The sequence below is a fragment of the Anas platyrhynchos genome, chromosome 9 (assembly GCF_047663525.1).
Source record: "Anas platyrhynchos isolate ZD024472 breed Pekin duck chromosome 9, IASCAAS_PekinDuck_T2T, whole genome shotgun sequence".
In the NCBI taxonomy this organism is placed as follows: Eukaryota; Metazoa; Chordata; class Aves; order Anseriformes; family Anatidae; genus Anas; species Anas platyrhynchos.
The window spans coordinates 12,128,498-12,147,856 of record NC_092595.1 but is presented as its reverse complement, the minus strand read 5'-3'; the positions used below and the strand labels follow the sequence as shown (position 1 = coordinate 12,147,856).

The window sequence follows — 19,359 nt, the reverse complement described above, 5'->3', positions numbered from 1 at the left end:
ACCCCTAGAACCCACCCCTAGAACCCACCCCTAGAACCCACCCCTAGAACCCACCCCTAGAACCCACCCCTAGAACCCACCCCTAGAACCCACCCCTAGAACCCACCCCTAGAACCCACCCCTAGAACCCACCCCTAGAACCCACCCCTAGAACCCACCCCTAGAACCCACCCCTAGAACCCACCCCTAGAACCCACCCCTAGAACCCACCCCTAGAACCCACCCCTAGAACCCACCCCTAGAACCCACCCCTAGAACCCACCCCTAGAACCCACCCCTAGAACCCACCCCTAGAACCCACCCCTAGAACCCACCCCTAGAACCCACCCCTAGAACCCACCCCTAGAACCCACCCCTAGAACCCACCCCTAGAACCCACCCCTAGAACCCACCCCTAGAACCCACCCCTAGAACCCACCCCTAGAACCCACCCCTAGAACCCACCCCTAGAACCCACCCCTAGAACCCACCCCTAGAACCCACCCCTAGAACCCACCCCTAGAACCCACCCCTAGAACCCACCCCTAGAACCCACCCCTAGAACCCACCCCTAGAACCCACCCCTAGAACCCACCCCTAGAACCCACCCCTAGAACCCACCCCTAGAACCCACCCCTAGAACCCACCCCTAGAACCCACCCCTAGAACCCACCCCTAGAACCCACCCCTAGAACCCACCCCTAGAACCCACCCCTAGAACCCACCCCTAGAACCCACCCCTAGAACCCACCCCTAGAACCCACCCCTAGAACCCACCCCTAGAACCCACCCCTAGAACCCACCCCTAGAACCCACCCCTAGAACCCACCCCTAGAACCCACCCCTAGAACCCACCCCTAGAACCCACCCCTAGAACCCACCCCTAGAACCCACCCCTAGAACCCACCCCTAGAACCCACCCCTAGAACCCACCCCTAGAACCCACCCCTAGAACCCACCCCTAGAACCCACCCCTAGAACCCACCCCTAGAACCCACCCCTAGAACCCACCCCTAGAACCCACCCCTAGAACCCACCCCTAGAACCCACCCCTAGAACCCACCCCTAGAACCCACCCCTAGAACCCACCCCTAGAACCCACCCCTAGAACCCACCCCTAGAACCCACCCCTAGAACCCACCCCTAGAACCCACCCCTAGAACCCACCCCTAGAACCCACCCCTAGAACCCACCCCTAGAACCCACCCCTAGAACCCACCCCTAGAACCCACCCCTAGAACCCACCCCTAGAACCCACCCCTAGAACCCACCCCTAGAACCCACCCCTAGAACCCACCCCTAGAACCCACCCCTAGAACCCACCCCTAGAACCCACCCCTAGAACCCACCCCTAGAACCCACCCCTAGAACCCACCCCTAGAACCCACCCCTAGAACCCACCCCTAGAACCCACCCCTAGAACCCACCCCTAGAACCCACCCCTAGAACCCACCCCTAGAACCCACCCCTAGAACCCACCCCTAGAACCCACCCCTAGAACCCACCCCTAGAACCCACCCCTAGAACCCACCCCTAGAACCCACCCCTAGAACCCACCCCTAGAACCCACCCCTAGAACCCACCCCTAGAACCCACCCCTAGAACCCACCCCTAGAACCCACCCCTAGAACCCACCCCTAGAACCCACCCCTAGAACCCACCCCTAGAACCCACCCCTAGAACCCACCCCTAGAACCCACCCCTAGAACCCACCCCTAGAACCCACCCCTAGAACCCACCCCTAGAACCCACCCCTAGAACCCACCCCTAGAACCCACCCCTAGAACCCACCCCTAGAACCCACCCCTAGAACCCACCCCTAGAACCCACCCCTAGAACCCACCCCTAGAACCCACCCCTAGAACCCACCCCTAGAACCCACCCCTAGAACCCACCCCTAGAACCCACCCCTAGAACCCACCCCTAGAACCCACCCCTAGAACCCACCCCTAGAACCCACCCCTAGAACCCACCCCTAGAACCCACCCCTAGAACCCACCCCTAGAACCCACCCCTAGAACCCACCCCTAGAACCCACCCCTAGAACCCACCCCTAGAACCCACCCCTAGAACCCACCCCTAGAACCCACCCCTAGAACCCACCCCTAGAACCCACCCCTAGAACCCACCCCTAGAACCCACCCCTAGAACCCACCCCTAGAACCCACCCCTAGAACCCACCCCTAGAACCCACCCCTAGAACCCACCCCTAGAACCCACCCCTAGAACCCACCCCTAGAACCCACCCCTAGAACCCACCCCTAGAACCCACCCCTAGAACCCACCCCTAGAACCCACCCCTAGAACCCACCCCTAGAACCCACCCCTAGAACCCACCCCTAGAACCCACCCCTAGAACCCACCCCTAGAACCCACCCCTAGAACCCACCCCTAGAACCCACCCCTAGAACCCACCCCTAGAACCCACCCCTAGAACCCACCCCTAGAACCCACCCCTAGAACCCACCCCTAGAACCCACCCCTAGAACCCACCCCTAGAACCCACCCCTAGAACCCACCCCTAGAACCCACCCCTAGAACCCACCCCTAGAACCCACCCCTAGAACCCACCCCTAGAACCCACCCCTAGAACCCACCCCTAGAACCCACCCCTAGAACCCACCCCTAGAACCCACCCCTAGAACCCACCCCTAGAACCCACCCCTAGAACCCACCCCTAGAACCCACCCCTAGAACCCACCCCTAGAACCCACCCCTAGAACCCACCCCTAGAACCCACCCCTAGAACCCACCCCTAGAACCCACCCCTAGAACCCACCCCTAGAACCCACCCCTAGAACCCACCCCTAGAACCCACCCCTAGAACCCACCCCTAGAACCCACCCCTAGAACCCACCCCTAGAACCCACCCCTAGAACCCACCCCTAGAACCCACCCCTAGAACCCACCCCTAGAACCCACCCCTAGAACCCACCCCTAGAACCCACCCCTAGAACCCACCCCTAGAACCCACCCCTAGAACCCACCCCTAGAACCCACCCCTAGAACCCACCCCTAGAACCCACCCCTAGAACCCACCCCTAGAACCCACCCCTAGAACCCACCCCTAGAACCCACCCCTAGAACCCACCCCTAGAACCCACCCCTAGAACCCACCCCTAGAACCCACCCCTAGAACCCACCCCTAGAACCCACCCCTAGAACCCACCCCTAGAACCCACCCCTAGAACCCACCCCTAGAACCCACCCCTAGAACCCACCCCTAGAACCCACCCCTAGAACCCACCCCTAGAACCCACCCCTAGAACCCACCCCTAGAACCCACCCCTAGAACCCACCCCTAGAACCCACCCCTAGAACCCACCCCTAGAACCCACCCCTAGAACCCACCCCTAGAACCCACCCCTAGAACCCACCCCTAGAACCCACCCCTAGAACCCACCCCTAGAACCCACCCCTAGAACCCACCCCTAGAACCCACCCCTAGAACCCACCCCTAGAACCCACCCCTAGAACCCACCCCTAGAACCCACCCCTAGAACCCACCCCTAGAACCCACCCCTAGAACCCACCCCTAGAACCCACCCCTAGAACCCACCCCTAGAACCCACCCCTAGAACCCACCCCTAGAACCCACCCCTAGAACCCACCCCTAGAACCCACCCCTAGAACCCACCCCTAGAACCCACCCCTAGAACCCACCCCTAGAACCCACCCCTAGAACCCACCCCTAGAACCCACCCCTAGAACCCACCCCTAGAACCCACCCCTAGAACCCACCCCTAGAACCCACCCCTAGAACCCACCCCTAGAACCCACCCCTAGAACCCACCCCTAGAACCCACCCCTAGAACCCACCCCTAGAACCCACCCCTAGAACCCACCCCTAGAACCCACCCCTAGAACCCACCCCTAGAACCCACCCCTAGAACCCACCCCTAGAACCCACCCCTAGAACCCACCCCTAGAACCCACCCCTAGAACCCACCCCTAGAACCCACCCCTAGAACCCACCCCTAGAACCCACCCCTAGAACCCACCCCTAGAACCCACCCCTAGAACCCACCCCTAGAACCCACCCCTAGAACCCACCCCTAGAACCCACCCCTAGAACCCACCCCTAGAACCCACCCCTAGAACCCACCCCTAGAACCCACCCCTAGAACCCACCCCTAGAACCCACCCCTAGAACCCACCCCTAGAACCCACCCCTAGAACCCACCCCTAGAACCCACCCCTAGAACCCACCCCTAGAACCCACCCCTAGAACCCACCCCTAGAACCCACCCCTAGAACCCACCCCTAGAACCCACCCCTAGAACCCACCCCTAGAACCCACCCCTAGAACCCACCCCTAGAACCCACCCCTAGAACCCACCCCTAGAACCCACCCCTAGAACCCACCCCTAGAACCCACCCCTAGAACCCACCCCTAGAACCCACCCCTAGAACCCACCCCTAGAACCCACCCCTAGAACCCACCCCTAGAACCCACCCCTAGAACCCACCCCTAGAACCCACCCCTAGAACCCACCCCTAGAACCCACCCCTAGAACCCACCCCTAGAACCCACCCCTAGAACCCACCCCTAGAACCCACCCCTAGAACCCACCCCTAGAACCCACCCCTAGAACCCACCCCTAGAACCCACCCCTAGAACCCACCCCTAGAACCCACCCCTAGAACCCACCCCTAGAACCCACCCCTAGAACCCACCCCTAGAACCCACCCCTAGAACCCACCCCTAGAACCCACCCCTAGAACCCACCCCTAGAACCCACCCCTAGAACCCACCCCTAGAACCCACCCCTAGAACCCACCCCTAGAACCCACCCCTAGAACCCACCCCTAGAACCCACCCCTAGAACCCACCCCTAGAACCCACCCCTAGAACCCACCCCTAGAACCCACCCCTAGAACCCACCCCTAGAACCCACCCCTAGAACCCACCCCTAGAACCCACCCCTAGAACCCACCCCTAGAACCCACCCCTAGAACCCACCCCTAGAACCCACCCCTAGAACCCACCCCTAGAACCCACCCCTAGAACCCACCCCTAGAACCCACCCCTAGAACCCACCCCTAGAACCCACCCCTAGAACCCACCCCTAGAACCCACCCCTAGAACCCACCCCTAGAACCCACCCCTAGAACCCACCCCTAGAACCCACCCCTAGAACCCACCCCTAGAACCCACCCCTAGAACCCACCCCTAGAACCCACCCCTAGAACCCACCCCTAGAACCCACCCCTAGAACCCACCCCTAGAACCCACCCCTAGAACCCACCCCTAGAACCCACCCCTAGAACCCACCCCTAGAACCCACCCCTAGAACCCACCCCTAGAACCCACCCCTAGAACCCACCCCTAGAACCCACCCCTAGAACCCACCCCTAGAACCCACCCCTAGAACCCACCCCTAGAACCCACCCCTAGAACCCACCCCTAGAACCCACCCCTAGAACCCACCCCTAGAACCCACCCCTAGAACCCACCCCTAGAACCCACCCCTAGAACCCACCCCTAGAACCCACCCCTAGAACCCACCCCTAGAACCCACCCCTAGAACCCACCCCTAGAACCCACCCCTAGAACCCACCCCTAGAACCCACCCCTAGAACCCACCCCTAGAACCCACCCCTAGAACCCACCCCTAGAACCCACCCCTAGAACCCACCCCTAGAACCCACCCCTAGAACCCACCCCTAGAACCCACCCCTAGAACCCACCCCTAGAACCCACCCCTAGAACCCACCCCTAGAACCCACCCCTAGAACCCACCCCTAGAACCCACCCCTAGAACCCACCCCTAGAACCCCTGTGTATTTCATGCATACTAGCTTGCTTTTGCAGATAGTCACTATCACCGGCAATCCAAAAGAACCTGATTATCTGTTGCTGTAATAAACCATACTTGGTTGCATTGTGATAGCTCTCATTAATGCAACTAGGGTGAGTTTGGTTATCCGTGATAGTTCAGTGTTCTGAATCTAACCAGACCCCCAGACGGTTAATACGTTTTTGGTGAATGTCCGAACGGACCCCCAGTTTTGGTGAATGTCCGACTGGTTCAGTACTCTGAATCCAAACGGGCCCGTGACGGTTAATCAGCTACACCCCTTTAACGCGACATTTAGCTATCTGCTTGGTCTAGTTCAGAACTCTTATGTTTTCCCTCATTTTCAATCCATTCCTGCTTTCCCAGTGGCAATGGCCCTCAAGCTGCCTGTCACTTGCCTTGGAGATGTCAGTGGCTTCCCAAGCTGTGGCTATTTTCACGCATGCTCTGCAGAAGTCCCCCTTCCCACACCAGCCCTCCCTGGCATCTTTTCTGTTATTTCCCCATGCCTCCTCCCCTGCTGGGGATGACCTTGGGCTGCTCCTGTCCATCCAGAATGTTGCTCCCAGAGGGATCCTTTCCCTAGCTCAGGAAAATCTCTTGTAGTTGGCATTTCTGCATTGCTAGCATGTACATGCCTTCAACATACCTCTGTAGGATGAGTGCAGGACTTCTTCAAGGCCTTCTTGCTGTGTCCCTAGTGTTCACCTCAAATTCAAAGCCAACCACTAATGCAGAATATACTGTAAAAGCTGCCCAAGGAGCTGAATTTTCTTCTCACCATTCATCCTCTGCACAGCTGCTCCTCTGACAAGAGAGGAATGTCCTCGTGGTGCTGTTAGCTGAAGAAGCTGCTTGGTTCTGGTGTTCTAGCTGTGGAAAATAGTCACTTTGACTAAGGAACAGGAATTCCCTTTTGCCTGAACAAAGAGCTAAGAAAAAGGCTCTAGAAATGCAGAGGAGGCAAGATTAGTTCTATGTGCTGCAGAAAACGAGATCCCAAGGATGGGCTTTGAAGGGGAAGAGCGATGGAGAGCCTGCTCTGACTCTCCTGAAGCACACGGAGGTCAGCTTTGGGCATGGCTGGGGGGGGAAGGCAGAGGCAAAACTGTGCTCCTTGACATATCCTCTGACCTGGCTGTTCTGCCAGCTCTGTTTTGTGTGCCAGATGTGTGTAATACTGTGACACAGCTGAAAATCTGTCTTTCCAGGGCTGCTGGGCCAGAGCAGGATCTTCAAGGGTAAGGTTGGAGGATGGGAAGAACATGAGGCTGATCAGACAATGAGTCTGCTCCCACGTGGGTATAGGCTGAGTGCTGTCTGGACTTGGTTCTTGAATTGACCTCTGAAACCCCACCTGGACAGCTCTTTGTGATGGGAAAACGAAACAAAACCAACTTTTTATACTTAACATATGTTGGACTCTGTAGAATAAGTGAAGAATACATACAGGTGTGTGCTGCTTCTACCTCAAAGCTCTATGCTTGCTGCAATCCATTTGACTATCCAACCAGCAGCAGGCTACAGACACTGCCCACAATCTCAAAACTTTGTGTTATTCTTTGCTGAAAAGCCTGCAACAAGAGCAGAGGTGGAAAAGTGTTGGAGAGTAAACAGGTGACTTGCAGCTGGGTATACCATCAGAGTGAACCTGAGATTTTTCTACATTCATATTTAGCTGTCATCTGGAAGATGACCCTGCAATGTTAAGAAAATACTATAGCTAGGTTGCTCTGTCTCATTCTCCTGTGGAAGGGAATGTACTCGGCAGGTAGGGCTGAGTCCCTCCAGTTTTTAAGCAGCTGTATTTTGCAGACCTTGTGGTGAAGGTGTGTGGTTTGGTCGTGTGGGTAGGGATGTAGCTGAATCCCCCTGCCTCTCCTGGCTATGCTGTGGCCACAGCTGGCAAGGGGGAAGCAAGCAACATCTTCCAAATGCTGCTCATCCTTTCAGGCTCAGGCATGCTGATTTTCATACTGTTTGGGTTGGTTGCAGCCCAAAGCTTCTGGGATGAAAACAGTGAGATCCCATCAATCAATGAAAGCAAGGCTTAAAGAAATTGCTATTTATGTATACAAGCTAAGCAAACAAGCCAACCAAGCTTTTCTGTAGGAAAAACCTCTGCAGAGAAGAGCAGACACATTCAGCGTCCTGGCAGACTCTATAGAATAAGCCACTGAAGAGTGTTTATGCCTAGTGTCCAGTGGATTTGGGGACAGGAGGCAGGTGAAGTCCCTTTCTGGATACAGAGCTGATAGAAAACTAGGGTTTGCTACACTTCACGGCCTTTGGGCATGTTCTGTGAGTGACTGGTGCTTTCCTGTTGGTTCCAGACCCACCTCCAAAAGAAAAGGATTGTTCTTGCAGCTCAGTCTGGGCTGCCACAAGGGCTACTGTTCCCACCACACACCTTATATCCAACCTAAAAGATGCAGGAGCTGAAAGCAACCTGTTCTTAGGAAAGCAGCATTGCTTCTTGGTGCTACAGATGGGCTGGGTGCTGGTGCCAGGAGGTTAGAATGGGGTTAGAGCTTGGCGTCACCCCCAGGCAAGCTAGAGCTGGCAATGTTCACTTCAGGATCGAGTATTCCTGCAAACCTTACAACCCTAAATGTCAGGGATGGAGGAACCCTGCATGCTGCCCGTTCTTGTGGGTTTGATTTTGGGGAGGATTGCAGCTTTTTTTCCCACTTCTATTTTCTCCACTGGGAGTGTAGGGGCTAATCAAGCAAAATGCATGAGTTTGTACTTCAGGTTGAGCATGTGAATATGTTTCTGCCTTTACCAGGGCTGTTCAAGTGCTTAAAATTTTTGTCACTGCCCGGGCAGCTAATGCAGAGATAAGTAACTTCACACCTCAGGTTGGTCTGTCTTCCCATTTTGCAGCTGAGTGTATTAGTTTAATTAGCATTACCCTCAGCTTTTGTCATTCTTCCTTTTTCAATCCTTTTCTTTGTTTCCTATTGCATATCTGTCTCCTAATTGAATTTTGCTGCTGTTGTCAATGCTCTTTCTGTGGTATCTGCCAAGAGGAACTCAAGCTCTAGTGGTCAAGTCAAATGGCTGCCAGAGGTGCTGGTATCATGCAGAACTTCTTATTTTTTCATGCCTTTTGTATTTGGATACACCATTTTTTTCTGCCTTTTGTATTTGGACAAGCTCTGGGTTTCAGCCCGAGTTATCGCAGCGAGATCTGATTCCCTGAGGCAGGGGAAAGCTGCACTGTGAATACACTAATGCTGCTGCTCTTGGTTCTGCAGGTTTGGTTGCGTTTGTCTGAATGTAACATTCTGGAGAACAGAATTAAAATGAGCAGGAGAAACACAGGCAAGTGGAAAAAGCATTGGAGCTGGATAGAAGGTGACTTGTGCCCAAGGCTCTGCCTGTTCCCTAGCATGGTGATTCTGGTGAGGTCTGGCACCTGCCCAGGATTTTGGTGGGTGCCACATAGCCTTCTTGGAGTGCATCTCACAGGACTGCAGGGTCAGAGGGCAGAGTTCAGCGCTCTAGAAATTGTTGTTGCACGGTAGGAGTAAGGCAAAGAAATTGCCTGCTGGGAGCTGGGCCTCAGCAGAGGTCAGTCTGCTGGGATGTCTTGTAATAGCATATAAAGGGTATGAATGTTGCTCAGCCTTGATGGCTGAAGAGTAGTGATGAGCTAATAGCTTTTTATTGTAGGAGACAGGAGCAGGCAAATAGGTAATAGGATTTTAAGATAAATAGTCCATCCCCTGCCTGCATCCTAGCACTTGGCTCTTAGCAGGGCAGGCTGCCTGCTGCTGCCACAGGTGAGCTGCCAGCAGGAAGCTCCTTCCTGCCTCTGCCCTGAAAAGCCTCCTTTTTCTTGTGCAAAGCATGCTGAATGGATGTAATTACCTTTTTCAATTAAGTCAAAAAGGGACTAATGCTTAAGTGGCTCCATTGAGCAGCTTATTTTCATATTTACTTTTTTTTTTGGCATGAAAGCCTTAAGCTTCTATAATGGTATAATAACCTGCCTTCTGAAAGCTCTCTGCCCACAGCTGGCAGAGGAGGTGACCCAGGTATTTACTAAACTGAATAACCAGAAGTCCGTGGTGGGGCTCAGAGGGCCCAGGAGCTGGCTCTGAAAGCACTTTCTGCAAGGATGAAGAAAAATCACCAGCTTCCCTGGGCTCTGAGGAGCTCAGGACGCCCAGTCCCTCCCAGAAAATGGCATTTTGGAGTTGAAGTGTTTGGCTCAGATCCAGCTACCATTAAAATCAACACCAAGACTCTTGTTAATGAGTTCTAGGGTTTCTTCCAGGTGGTTATCTAATGCACTGCCTTTTTCCCTAGCCTGGCAAGACAGACAAAGCTGGGGGGAGTTCTTCAGCTATGTTCTGGGGAGCTGCTTGCTGAAGGGGCTGGTGTATTCCAATATACTGGGAGCTTTGCACAAATCCTAGGGCTTCTCATCTGACCTTTCTTGTGACTTTTAATAGCCTGGTGAATCAAACATCTAGGCTTTGACTTCAGTGTTTGAACAAACTGATGCAATTTTCTAAGGATGCTTGTGAAGAACAGTAGCAGTAGAAAGCTGGTGGTACTCTCCCAGCCCAGTGCTGGTGCTTGGACGGACCTTCCTGTGAGCCTATAAAAGGTCTGTTACCTTCCTGATTTTATTCCACAGTGATTTCAGACTTCAGCTGCATGTAACTGCAAAACTGCTCCCTTGTTTTGGTACTTCTGTGGCTTTTAGTGCTTTCTCCTTTGCTAATATAATGCTGTCTCTGATCAATCTCAACGTTTGATCAGCAGTTTTATGTAATTAAACTGCGCTTGCTGAAAGGCTGTGGCATGCTTTGGTCTCTGTTCCACACACCAGCTCCTAAGGCACTTGCGCTCTGCGTGCAGCCATTACTTGTGGGATGTGAGGAAGTGACCTCAGCTGGTGAGGTGGCAGCTTGTGGTGGTGTTTGTTGCTCACAATCAGAAGCCCTGTACATCACAAGGTGATGGATGGCAGCTTGTAGAACAATTTTTTGTACTTTACAAATACTCATTTTCTTTGATAAAAGCTTCTGCTCTGTTTACTCCTCTCCCCCTGCCCCACTCTTCCTTATCTCAGCAACACCAGAGGTCCTGCCGCAGTGTCCCAGCCTATTTTCTTGCAACCTGCTCTTTTGGTTTGTGCTTATCTGAGTACAGCTCATAGTTCCTGGATGTCTTCTGAGACTGGTGTGGTAATGGAGCGGTCTTGTTTTCTGTCCTAAAGGAGTCTTCTGCTGGCTGATGATGGCAGTTAGCTAATGATGCCTATCGCTTTGGGGGAACAGATGCTACAGAAAATGGGACTTCCAGAAGCATGTGGCTGAGCCCTGCTCCCTATTCCTCAAGGGGGGTGCACTGGTTTTGAGGTTAGGCCCCTGCTGACCGTGGAGGCAAGTAGCTGTTCTTCCCCCTTGGTCAGAACTTGGTGCAGCTGCTTTTTGACTGCACTGTTCCTCATCTTCAAGGTTCCTGGGCAGGGCAGGTGCCTTTCTGTGACCAACAGTGGAATCTTCAGCAGGAATTTGCCTGAGCTGGATGCTGAAGCTGGCTTCTGGGCATTTGGGGAACCCATTGAGTCATTGGCACCTGGATATTCTCCCTGGCAATCAAAGCATAGGACTGAAGCAGGCTGATGGCCAACTGTGTTGTGTAGTGCTCAGTACAGAAGCTGTCCCCCAGCCCTTGATTTAGTGCCTCTGTGCGTGGGTTTGCTGCCCTTTCTAGATGGTCATCACCAGAAAATGCAGTGAGCAGATGAAATCCCACCACTGGTGGTCTGCTCCTTCCTGGTGCATCCACCTTCCCGCAGAAGTACCCTGTGCAGACACAAGAGCACGTGCACAGCTTCTGGCACAACCTCGTGGTTTGGCTGGTGCCCCTGCCCTCGCCAACAGAGGCTCCCTCTGGAGAAGGAGGCACGGTGCCAGGGGAGCAGATGGGCAGGAGAGGCAGCAGCTGGGACACCACATATGATCATCACGCGGGCTTACTGTCTGCAGCAGTGTCAAAAGAGCTGCTTGGTTTGTCAGGTCTCTGCTCAGGGGAGCTCCTGAGCCAGCTGGTGCAGAGAGGGGGCAGGCAGAAGTGCCAGGCTCTGCCCCCATCAGTGGAGAGAACAGTGGGTTCCTGGGGCCCAGAGGCAATGTTCCCAGCTGTGGAGCACCATGTAGGAGCAGCAAAGCTGAGCCCTTGCTGAGTCCGCCTCTCATATGTCTAGGCTGAGGTTTCCTCTGCCATGTAGTAGCCATGCACCCCATCCTATTCCTCAAGGGTGAATAACTGCTTTTCCCAACCATGACTCCCTTGCCATGACAGGAGCCAAGGACACCAGGACACTGTGAAGGTCTGCATGGGGTGGCCTGTGCTTGGACTGAGCACATTCTTATTTGTACCACAATTCCAGGCTACTTCCAAAGCTGGAGCATGAGAGGAAAACAGGTAACAAGGAAGGGAAATGCTGCTGGCAGTGCTGAGGACTCCGTACAGGAGAGTGGTGCTCCAGAAGCTCTCCTACCTTGGCTCAAAAGGTGTGGGTGAGAAGGGGTCTGGGGTCAGCACCCCTGCCTTTCCTGAGTGCTGCTGTGCTCCATCCTCCTGTGGTTTGGAGAACAACTTGAAGTGTTACATAGATGCTGTTAATACATGTTTTTATTCAGTGCTTGCTTGCTTGGAAAGCCACGGTAGAAACAGATCTGACTTTCCTGAGAGGCTAGAGGAGGAGCAGTAATGTGATCTAACTCAAGCTAGTCCAGCCTTCTTGAGACTTTAAGGCAGGATGTAGTTGAAATGTAGAGAACAGTATGGGCAGTATTATGTTCATTTCCAGTGGGAAGTAGCTTGAAAGATGATCTGTGAATGGCAGCTGGATAAAGCTACTGGATTTGTTCCCTTGGATTTGCTGCTTCTAAGTAAGGAGAGGAGCCCTCAAGGGGCTGCAACTGTTCTACATAAGAGGACTTCTCCTGTTATGCTGTTATTCAGTTTTAAGAATGTAGATCTTCAGGCTTCGTAATGGTTTCATGAACAGGAAGAGAGATTATGACATCCCAGATGTGACCCACAAAGATCTGATAAGCTGTGATTGAGCATGTGCATGGACTGGTGGGGCTGGGTGTTCTGCAACTCTGCTCCTACCTTCCTACCTGTTATGTCAAAGGAGAGAAGGCTTCAGAGTTCAAAAGCAAAATAAAAACTGACAAATGTTTTGGTTTGCATCACTCCCCAAGAATGAGTGCTCCTGAACTCCTAATTCAAGTCTGTTTATATCAAGAAGAGCTTCACGATGAAAATGAAACCTAAACAAAAGCAACCAGCCTTTGCACATGGGGAGCATTTTACTGCTCTCCTTTTCAGGACACTGGAAAAAGCTCCCCAGCTTTTCCTGCCAAGCTGAATTATTGCTGGCTGTTGGCTTTCCAGGGAGCGTACAGCTTTGAGAAGTCTTGCTTCCTTGGTCCAGCACCTGATACTGCCTTAGAACAAGTTGTTGGTGACCAGCCCAGCCATACCCTACCAGTTACAGTGTCCCTTTGCCCTCACTTCTTCCTGTGAAAGTTGTTCTTGGTGCCAGGAACCTTAACGTTGTCCAAGAGCTGCCTGGCTTCCTGGCTGTATTCCTTCTCCTGTGCTGTGCAATGGTCTCTGAACAACTTCTCCCTTCATCTCAGTCCCTTTTCCCACCATGTGGTTCAGTCTGGTGGTCAAACTGGATTCACACAAATGTACAAAGCTTCTACAAGTCTGCTCCTCCAGCTTTGGCTGGCTGGTTTTAGTTTGTGGGAGGAGTTATTGAGCACTCCAGTGTGTATCTGATTGCACACTGGAACATTGATAAGGAATAATAGGTTTTGAAAGGAAAGACCCATCCCCTTGTTGCTTCTTGGAGAGCATGCAGGTTGACCCCTTGAAGTATAGTCTGGTCAGTTTGGCATCTGTAGCGGGTAAAAACAGCAAAGGGGATGTAGAAAGTCCAACAGTAAATGAAAAACTTACAACATGGTAGAAATTTTGATTTGACTTTCTAATCAAATTAAGGTAATTGTGCTTTGTCAGTTCTCTGTAATGTGTTTGGACTCAATGCTCACCTATAATGCCTGAATGTTGAGTCCTGGAATAGATAAAGAGATGATGTTCTTCTCAATGGGTTATGGTAGCTTGGGATGAGGTGCTTGAGAAAGCCTCTGGGACCACTGACTAAGACCAGTATCAGGCTGCTGGTGAGAAGGTGAACACAACCACCACTTTGTATAAGGAAACAGCAGGGGAGAGGAGTTCTTGCTCCTTGATTTAGGAACATACATGGTACAGGAGCCATCTATCCTCTATGTGCAGCTTCCAGCACACAAGGGGATGCTCTGAGATGCTCGTTCAGTAACACAGCTCATGAAATGAAGCCCAGAAATGGGTTTTACTACCCCTGTTCAGGTAGAAAAGTGTGTGTGTGGGGAAATTGAGAATAATAGAGGAGTATTTCCAGGTTTGGAGAAACTTCCTTGTAGGGACAAACTTGAGGTGCACAAGCTGCCATCTACATAGAGGTGACTTGTTATTGATATGAATGTTTTATCAATGTGTTAGTGGAGGGCTGCTCACTAGTAAGAGAAAGGAGAACAAAATCCAGTGGTGGATGCAAAAACTCCAATCCATAAGGTGGATGTTTTATGAATCAGCATAATTAATCTCCCCAGTCCATACCCAGGGAAGGCCTTAACCTGAGGCTGGGCTTCCCGGGGAACCTCAATGTCCGTGGGTGCTGTGGGCTCGGCTTGGTTTCTCCTTTTGGGGGGCGAGCAGGGTGTTATCCCCCACCCGAGCGGGGCACTTTACGGGGTCCCCCTCCCCACCTGCGGGAACTAAACGGACACCGTGCTCGCGGCTTCTGCTTCTGTGCGGGGAAGGGGCCGGCCGGGAATTGTAGGCGCCCCCTTCTCCGCATCCCCCGGCGGCGGGGGGCTCTCCCCGGTCCCCCCCCACCCCTCCGGGCGCTGCCGCGGTGCGGGCGGCGGAGGCGGGCGGCGGGCGGGGCGCGCATGCGGGCGGCCCCCGGCAGCGCGGCGGGCGGCGGAGCCTCTCGCCCCCGCAGCGGCAGCGCCAGCACCGCTCCGCCACGGACAGCGCCCGCCCGGCGCCCAGGTAACGCGCAGCGCCCCGCAGCCCGGCCTCCCGGCCTTCCTCCTCCTCCTCCTCATCATCATCATCCTTCTCCCTCCCCTCCACCTCCTCCTCCTCCTCCTCCTCCCGCTGCTTGCTTGCTTGCAGCTCCCAGGCTGTGACGGCGCCGTCGTCCCCACCGCGGAGCAGGCTCCGGGCTGCGGGGTGAGGAAGGGAGAGCGGCCACCGGAGACTGCCCCCCCATCCCCGGGACGCTTCGCAGCAGGGCTCCGAGATGGAAGGCAAAGGTGGGTGCTGGGGAGGGAGGGGAGGGCGGTGGGGAGAGGAGAAGCACCGCAGGGGCCGGGCTCCGGGCGCGGAGCGGGGCTGGGAGCTGCCGGGAGCCGTGCCGAGCCGTGCCACTGCAGCAGCGCTGGGCAAGGGGGCCCGGGGAAGGCGCCGTGTCCCCCCCCGAGGGGTGTCGGTGCCTGCCGAGGTGGGGCGGCACGGCGAAGGGCGCCTTTTGCTCTCGGTTTCTTTGCGCGGAGGGCGAGCCAGCTGGTAGTTGGCGATTTGTTTTCTTAATGCCGGGGATTTGCATAATAAACAGGAGGTCTGTCCCGTGTTTCGTGCTCGGGCAGCGGCGGGGATGTTTTTAAGAGATGAAGAGCGTTTCGTAATTAGGATGGTTTTCAAAAATACCCCAGGTTTTTGCTTTTTTTTTTTTTTTCGGAGATGGGAAGAGTGGGGCTATAGAGCTCTGCCCTCATTACGCTGCATATTTAACACATCAGAACATCCTGATAGATCAGAAGAAATGCACCGAGTCCTGTGCTATTGAACTGTCCACCTTAGGAAGAGGGAATCGTTAAATATCGCCTGCTGAGCTTCGTGTTTGCGTGCAGAGACATGGATCCAACCCAGGCGTATATGCCCCACACGAAAGGATGTATATTTTCTGCACGTAGCTATGTAGTCCTGCACGTTTATTTACCTACCTACCTCTACAATTGCATCAGACATCACATGTTCAACTGGTACGTGAACTCAAAATCTGTAAATGTTAATTGCCGATGAAATATTAATGGTAAGTCAGTCCACGCAGTGACAAGGCCAGCTGCCATTCCCACCTAACCCTAGCTGCCAGCCCTCCTCTATAACTCAACTCCGGTAGCTGCTTAATTGATAGATATCAAGGCAGCGGGGGAATATGGGCTGTATTAATTCAAGGAAAATGATGGTAGACTTGTATAACACAATAGTACATACCTTCCAGGGAGCTGAGCAAGCTATATTTAAACCTCAGGTTTATTTTTGTAACTATCTTGTCAATCAGGGCTATAGTTCTCCTGTGTGGGAATATCTGATTATATGCTGATTAAGGAAAGCTATTTCAATCATATGGAGGCAGCATGTCCTACAAAGTACAGTTTCTTGTGGGCAGTAATCAATGGAATTAGTAGGGCTTAAGGACAGGTAAGTTTTTTTTATTTTAAATGAGCCAGCAAAGACATGATTTAGATCAAAAGCTCATAGCAGCCTAGTCTTGGTTTCTTTTTTGGCTGCTGACACTGTTTTCACAGTTAACCTGAGATGGGACACCTTTAGCTTTTTGCATGTCCTGCTGGTACATGCCTTGATGCGAAGCGAGTTGACTGTGACTTCAAAATAGCACGTTATGTGCCCCGTCATGCATGCACACGCAGGCAAAAAGCTCTCTGGAACTTCTGATAGAGCTCACACAACCAGAGGAGTTGTGCAGGGGACAGAAAGGTAATGTCTGCAATGAAATCCAAGGAAAAGGATCCAGCTAGCTGGTGGCGAAAGCAGCACCTCGTAGAGAGCCACCAGATTCCCATCTTGTGCAAACAGATCTGTTACAATGCAGTTGTTGCCTGAGTTGGGAACAAGCAGCTGGGCAAGGCAGCCTTTCAGGCTGCTGGTACTGGTGTTGATTGGTTCCAAAACAGGCTCCATGGTGCTCTGCTCCTGGGCTTTTGGCTTTGGTGGAAGGGCTGCTGGTGGGAGACAATGCCAAGAGTCATCATGTTACGGTTTTTAAAACATCTCAGCAGTTTGCACTTACTAGAGGTTTTCTGTGTTGGGGTAGAAGTGGGCAACATCCTCTGTGGGTTTGATTTATCTAGCAAAGAAAAGGGCTCTTCAGAGCAACCCTGGCAGAAATCATGCCACCAGAATGGGACAGGTCCAAAGCAGAGACGGCTTTAAAGGAAGTATGCCAGCAACTTTGGCATCTCAATGGAAAAATGAGAAGGCAGATAGCCTGGTCGTGATAGGGGTCCAGTTGTACTGACACCGAAGTAATTCTTGAAACTCCCTTCATGGCAGAGCAGCACGGGAAGGCCTGTGGTGCGCAGATCTAACGGGCTGAAGTTTTGTTCTTGCGTAGTGAGGCTCAATGCAGGCCGCCTCCCTGGAGGGAAGGTACAAGCCAGCCCAGCCCCTTCACATCCTGAGCTTTTGTGACTGACCCTGGGTGGACCTGCAACTGCATTGCCTTACTAGGGACTTGTTTACATTTTATGTACATTATTAGGCAAGCCTCTGCATTGCAAGCCTTGTTAGGACACTGCTGCTTGTGTACTCTCCGATATGGCCTTTCTCCCAAGTCATCCCGTGCTTTTGAATGTTTTCTCCTGTGGTCCTCTCCTACCCCATCAGCCCTCCCCACTGCAAGTCTTAAAACATCCAAATTCAGCTTTGTGCAGGTACTGGCAAAGAGCATGTGCTACATTAAGCAATAGGAAGTCTGTTAAAACCAACACCTCCCTTCTGGGCCCTGAATTCAGCTGTGTCGAGTGATTTTTGTGGATGTTCCTGCCTGGGATTTGCAATCCCAGGACAACTTGGCTGCCTGGATGTGGCCGGTGCCAAAGCTTTGCCAAAAAAAAAAAAAGCCTCAGTAAAAAGGGGGCTGAAGGCTCATCTCTGGAGCTGCTCAGAGCTGCTGGAGCTGATTGTAGTGGTTGGGAATAAGGGGAGATGGATGCACCCTGGGGTTTGTGCAGTGGGGACAGGACTAAGGACTTTGCAGTCTCTTGGGCTGTTGCAGTAAGAGCGCAAGCAAGGGGGTCCTGGCGTGGGCTGTAGAGGGAGGTGTTGGAGCAGCCTGTGCCTCTGTCTAACAGTCAAACCCAGGGACAAACGTTTTGACTTCCCCCAGAGTCCAGAAAGATAAATAATTGTTGCCCTCTATGAATCCGCAATGCTACCAACACATCCGAGTGGCCTGGAAGTAACGCTTGGCCTCGTCTAACTTAGAGCTTCTATTACCGTGCTCAGTCCTGTTCACTGAGTCCCCGAACCTTGTCCAGCAGAGAGGAGCTTAAAGGAGTTGTAGCTGCTCCCAAAGCTCCGTAGGTGATGGGGGAGGGAGGACGCTGTGGGTGAGCGCTGTGTTTGTGCATCTGCTACCTGATCCCTGTTCCCTGAATCTCGCCGCTACAGCAGTTCCTGCGGGCTGCAGCAGTAAGCGATACCGCTCGCGGCATCCCGGGAGCTGGGCTTTGCCAAAGCTAACAATAGTTAATGTGGAGGTTAAAGAATACTTGGTCCCTTGCCAGGTTCTTCAGTCAGTCAGAAAGATGCGTAGCAGGGAGGGGAATGTCACACAGAGCTGTTCGGACTCGGACGCTGGGGAAGAAATCAGCCAAACAAGAGTTGAGCTGCACAGCCCTGGGCTTTGGGACGGAGCGGGGAGGGACTGCAGGAGCCTTGCTGCAGGGAGCGCTCCCTTCATCCAAAGCTCCTTTATCCGAAGCTCCTCTACCCTTTTCTATAGTGTTGAAGATATAAGGAAATCCCTTTATTGCAGCGAGGGAGAGAAGTCAACCCTTGGACATTGTCTGAGGTGGGGATGGGGACTCGTGTGTGCTGCACGGGGAGCAGGGGCACGCTGCCCTCCTCCTGCCAGGGCCCAGCCAGCTTTTGGTGCTCTCCTGTGGAGAGGAGTTGTGCAGGGCAGGCTGCTGGCAGAACTGGATGCGCGCTGATGGCTGGGAAGTGTAGAAAGACTCCTTGTCAGCTGTGTGGCTGGTCTGCTGGGACAGCAAAGACTGACTGCCCCCCTGGCATCTGAGTGTGCTCCTGTCGGTTTTCTGAGCTGTGGTCCTGCCCTGTTGGTTGTGGTGTCGGGTTGGAGATGTATCCCTGGTGCAATAGGTCTTCTTTCCCTCAGGAAGAGCAGCCTCCTGCCCAGAAGGTTGGGTGGTAGGAGACAGGATCTGGCTTTAGCTCTCTTCTGCTAGAGAGTCCCAGAGCAGCAGGGCTTTGAGGTTTCTGCAGAGGACATCTCTGCAGAGTGACTGTCCCAGGCAGGTGCTGTCTAAGTCATGTTTTCTTTCTAGCTTCAAAGACTAAGAAAAGGCTTTTTGCTTTTGCAGGGAAGCCACAATGTTGCTGTTCACAGATATGTAACGTTTAGTTTTTTAAATGAGGTTTGTAAAACACTAGTAAG

General features: G+C 53.3%; 1 protein-coding gene across 4 annotated transcripts in view; it reads left to right on the top strand.

The window, feature by feature from the left end:
* FGF12 (fibroblast growth factor 12) overlaps positions 1 to 19,359 on the top strand; it is a 230,317-nt gene that overhangs the window by 10,879 nt on the left and 200,079 nt on the right. Inside the window, exons 1-2 of one of the 4 annotated variants that reach the window (XM_027463964.3) lie at positions 14,834 to 14,924; positions 15,051 to 15,190. The exons of 1 other annotated variant lie outside the window; for it this stretch is intronic. In XM_027463964.3, coding sequence (XP_027319765.1) covers positions 15,178 to 15,190 — 13 coding nt within the window. In that variant the 5' untranslated portion in view covers positions 14,834 to 14,924; positions 15,051 to 15,177. Of the gene's footprint in view, positions 1 to 14,833; positions 14,925 to 14,972; positions 15,191 to 19,359 lie in introns of those variants that run through there. 2 more of the 4 variants (XM_027463966.3, XM_072042294.1) reach the window with 2 other exon arrangements.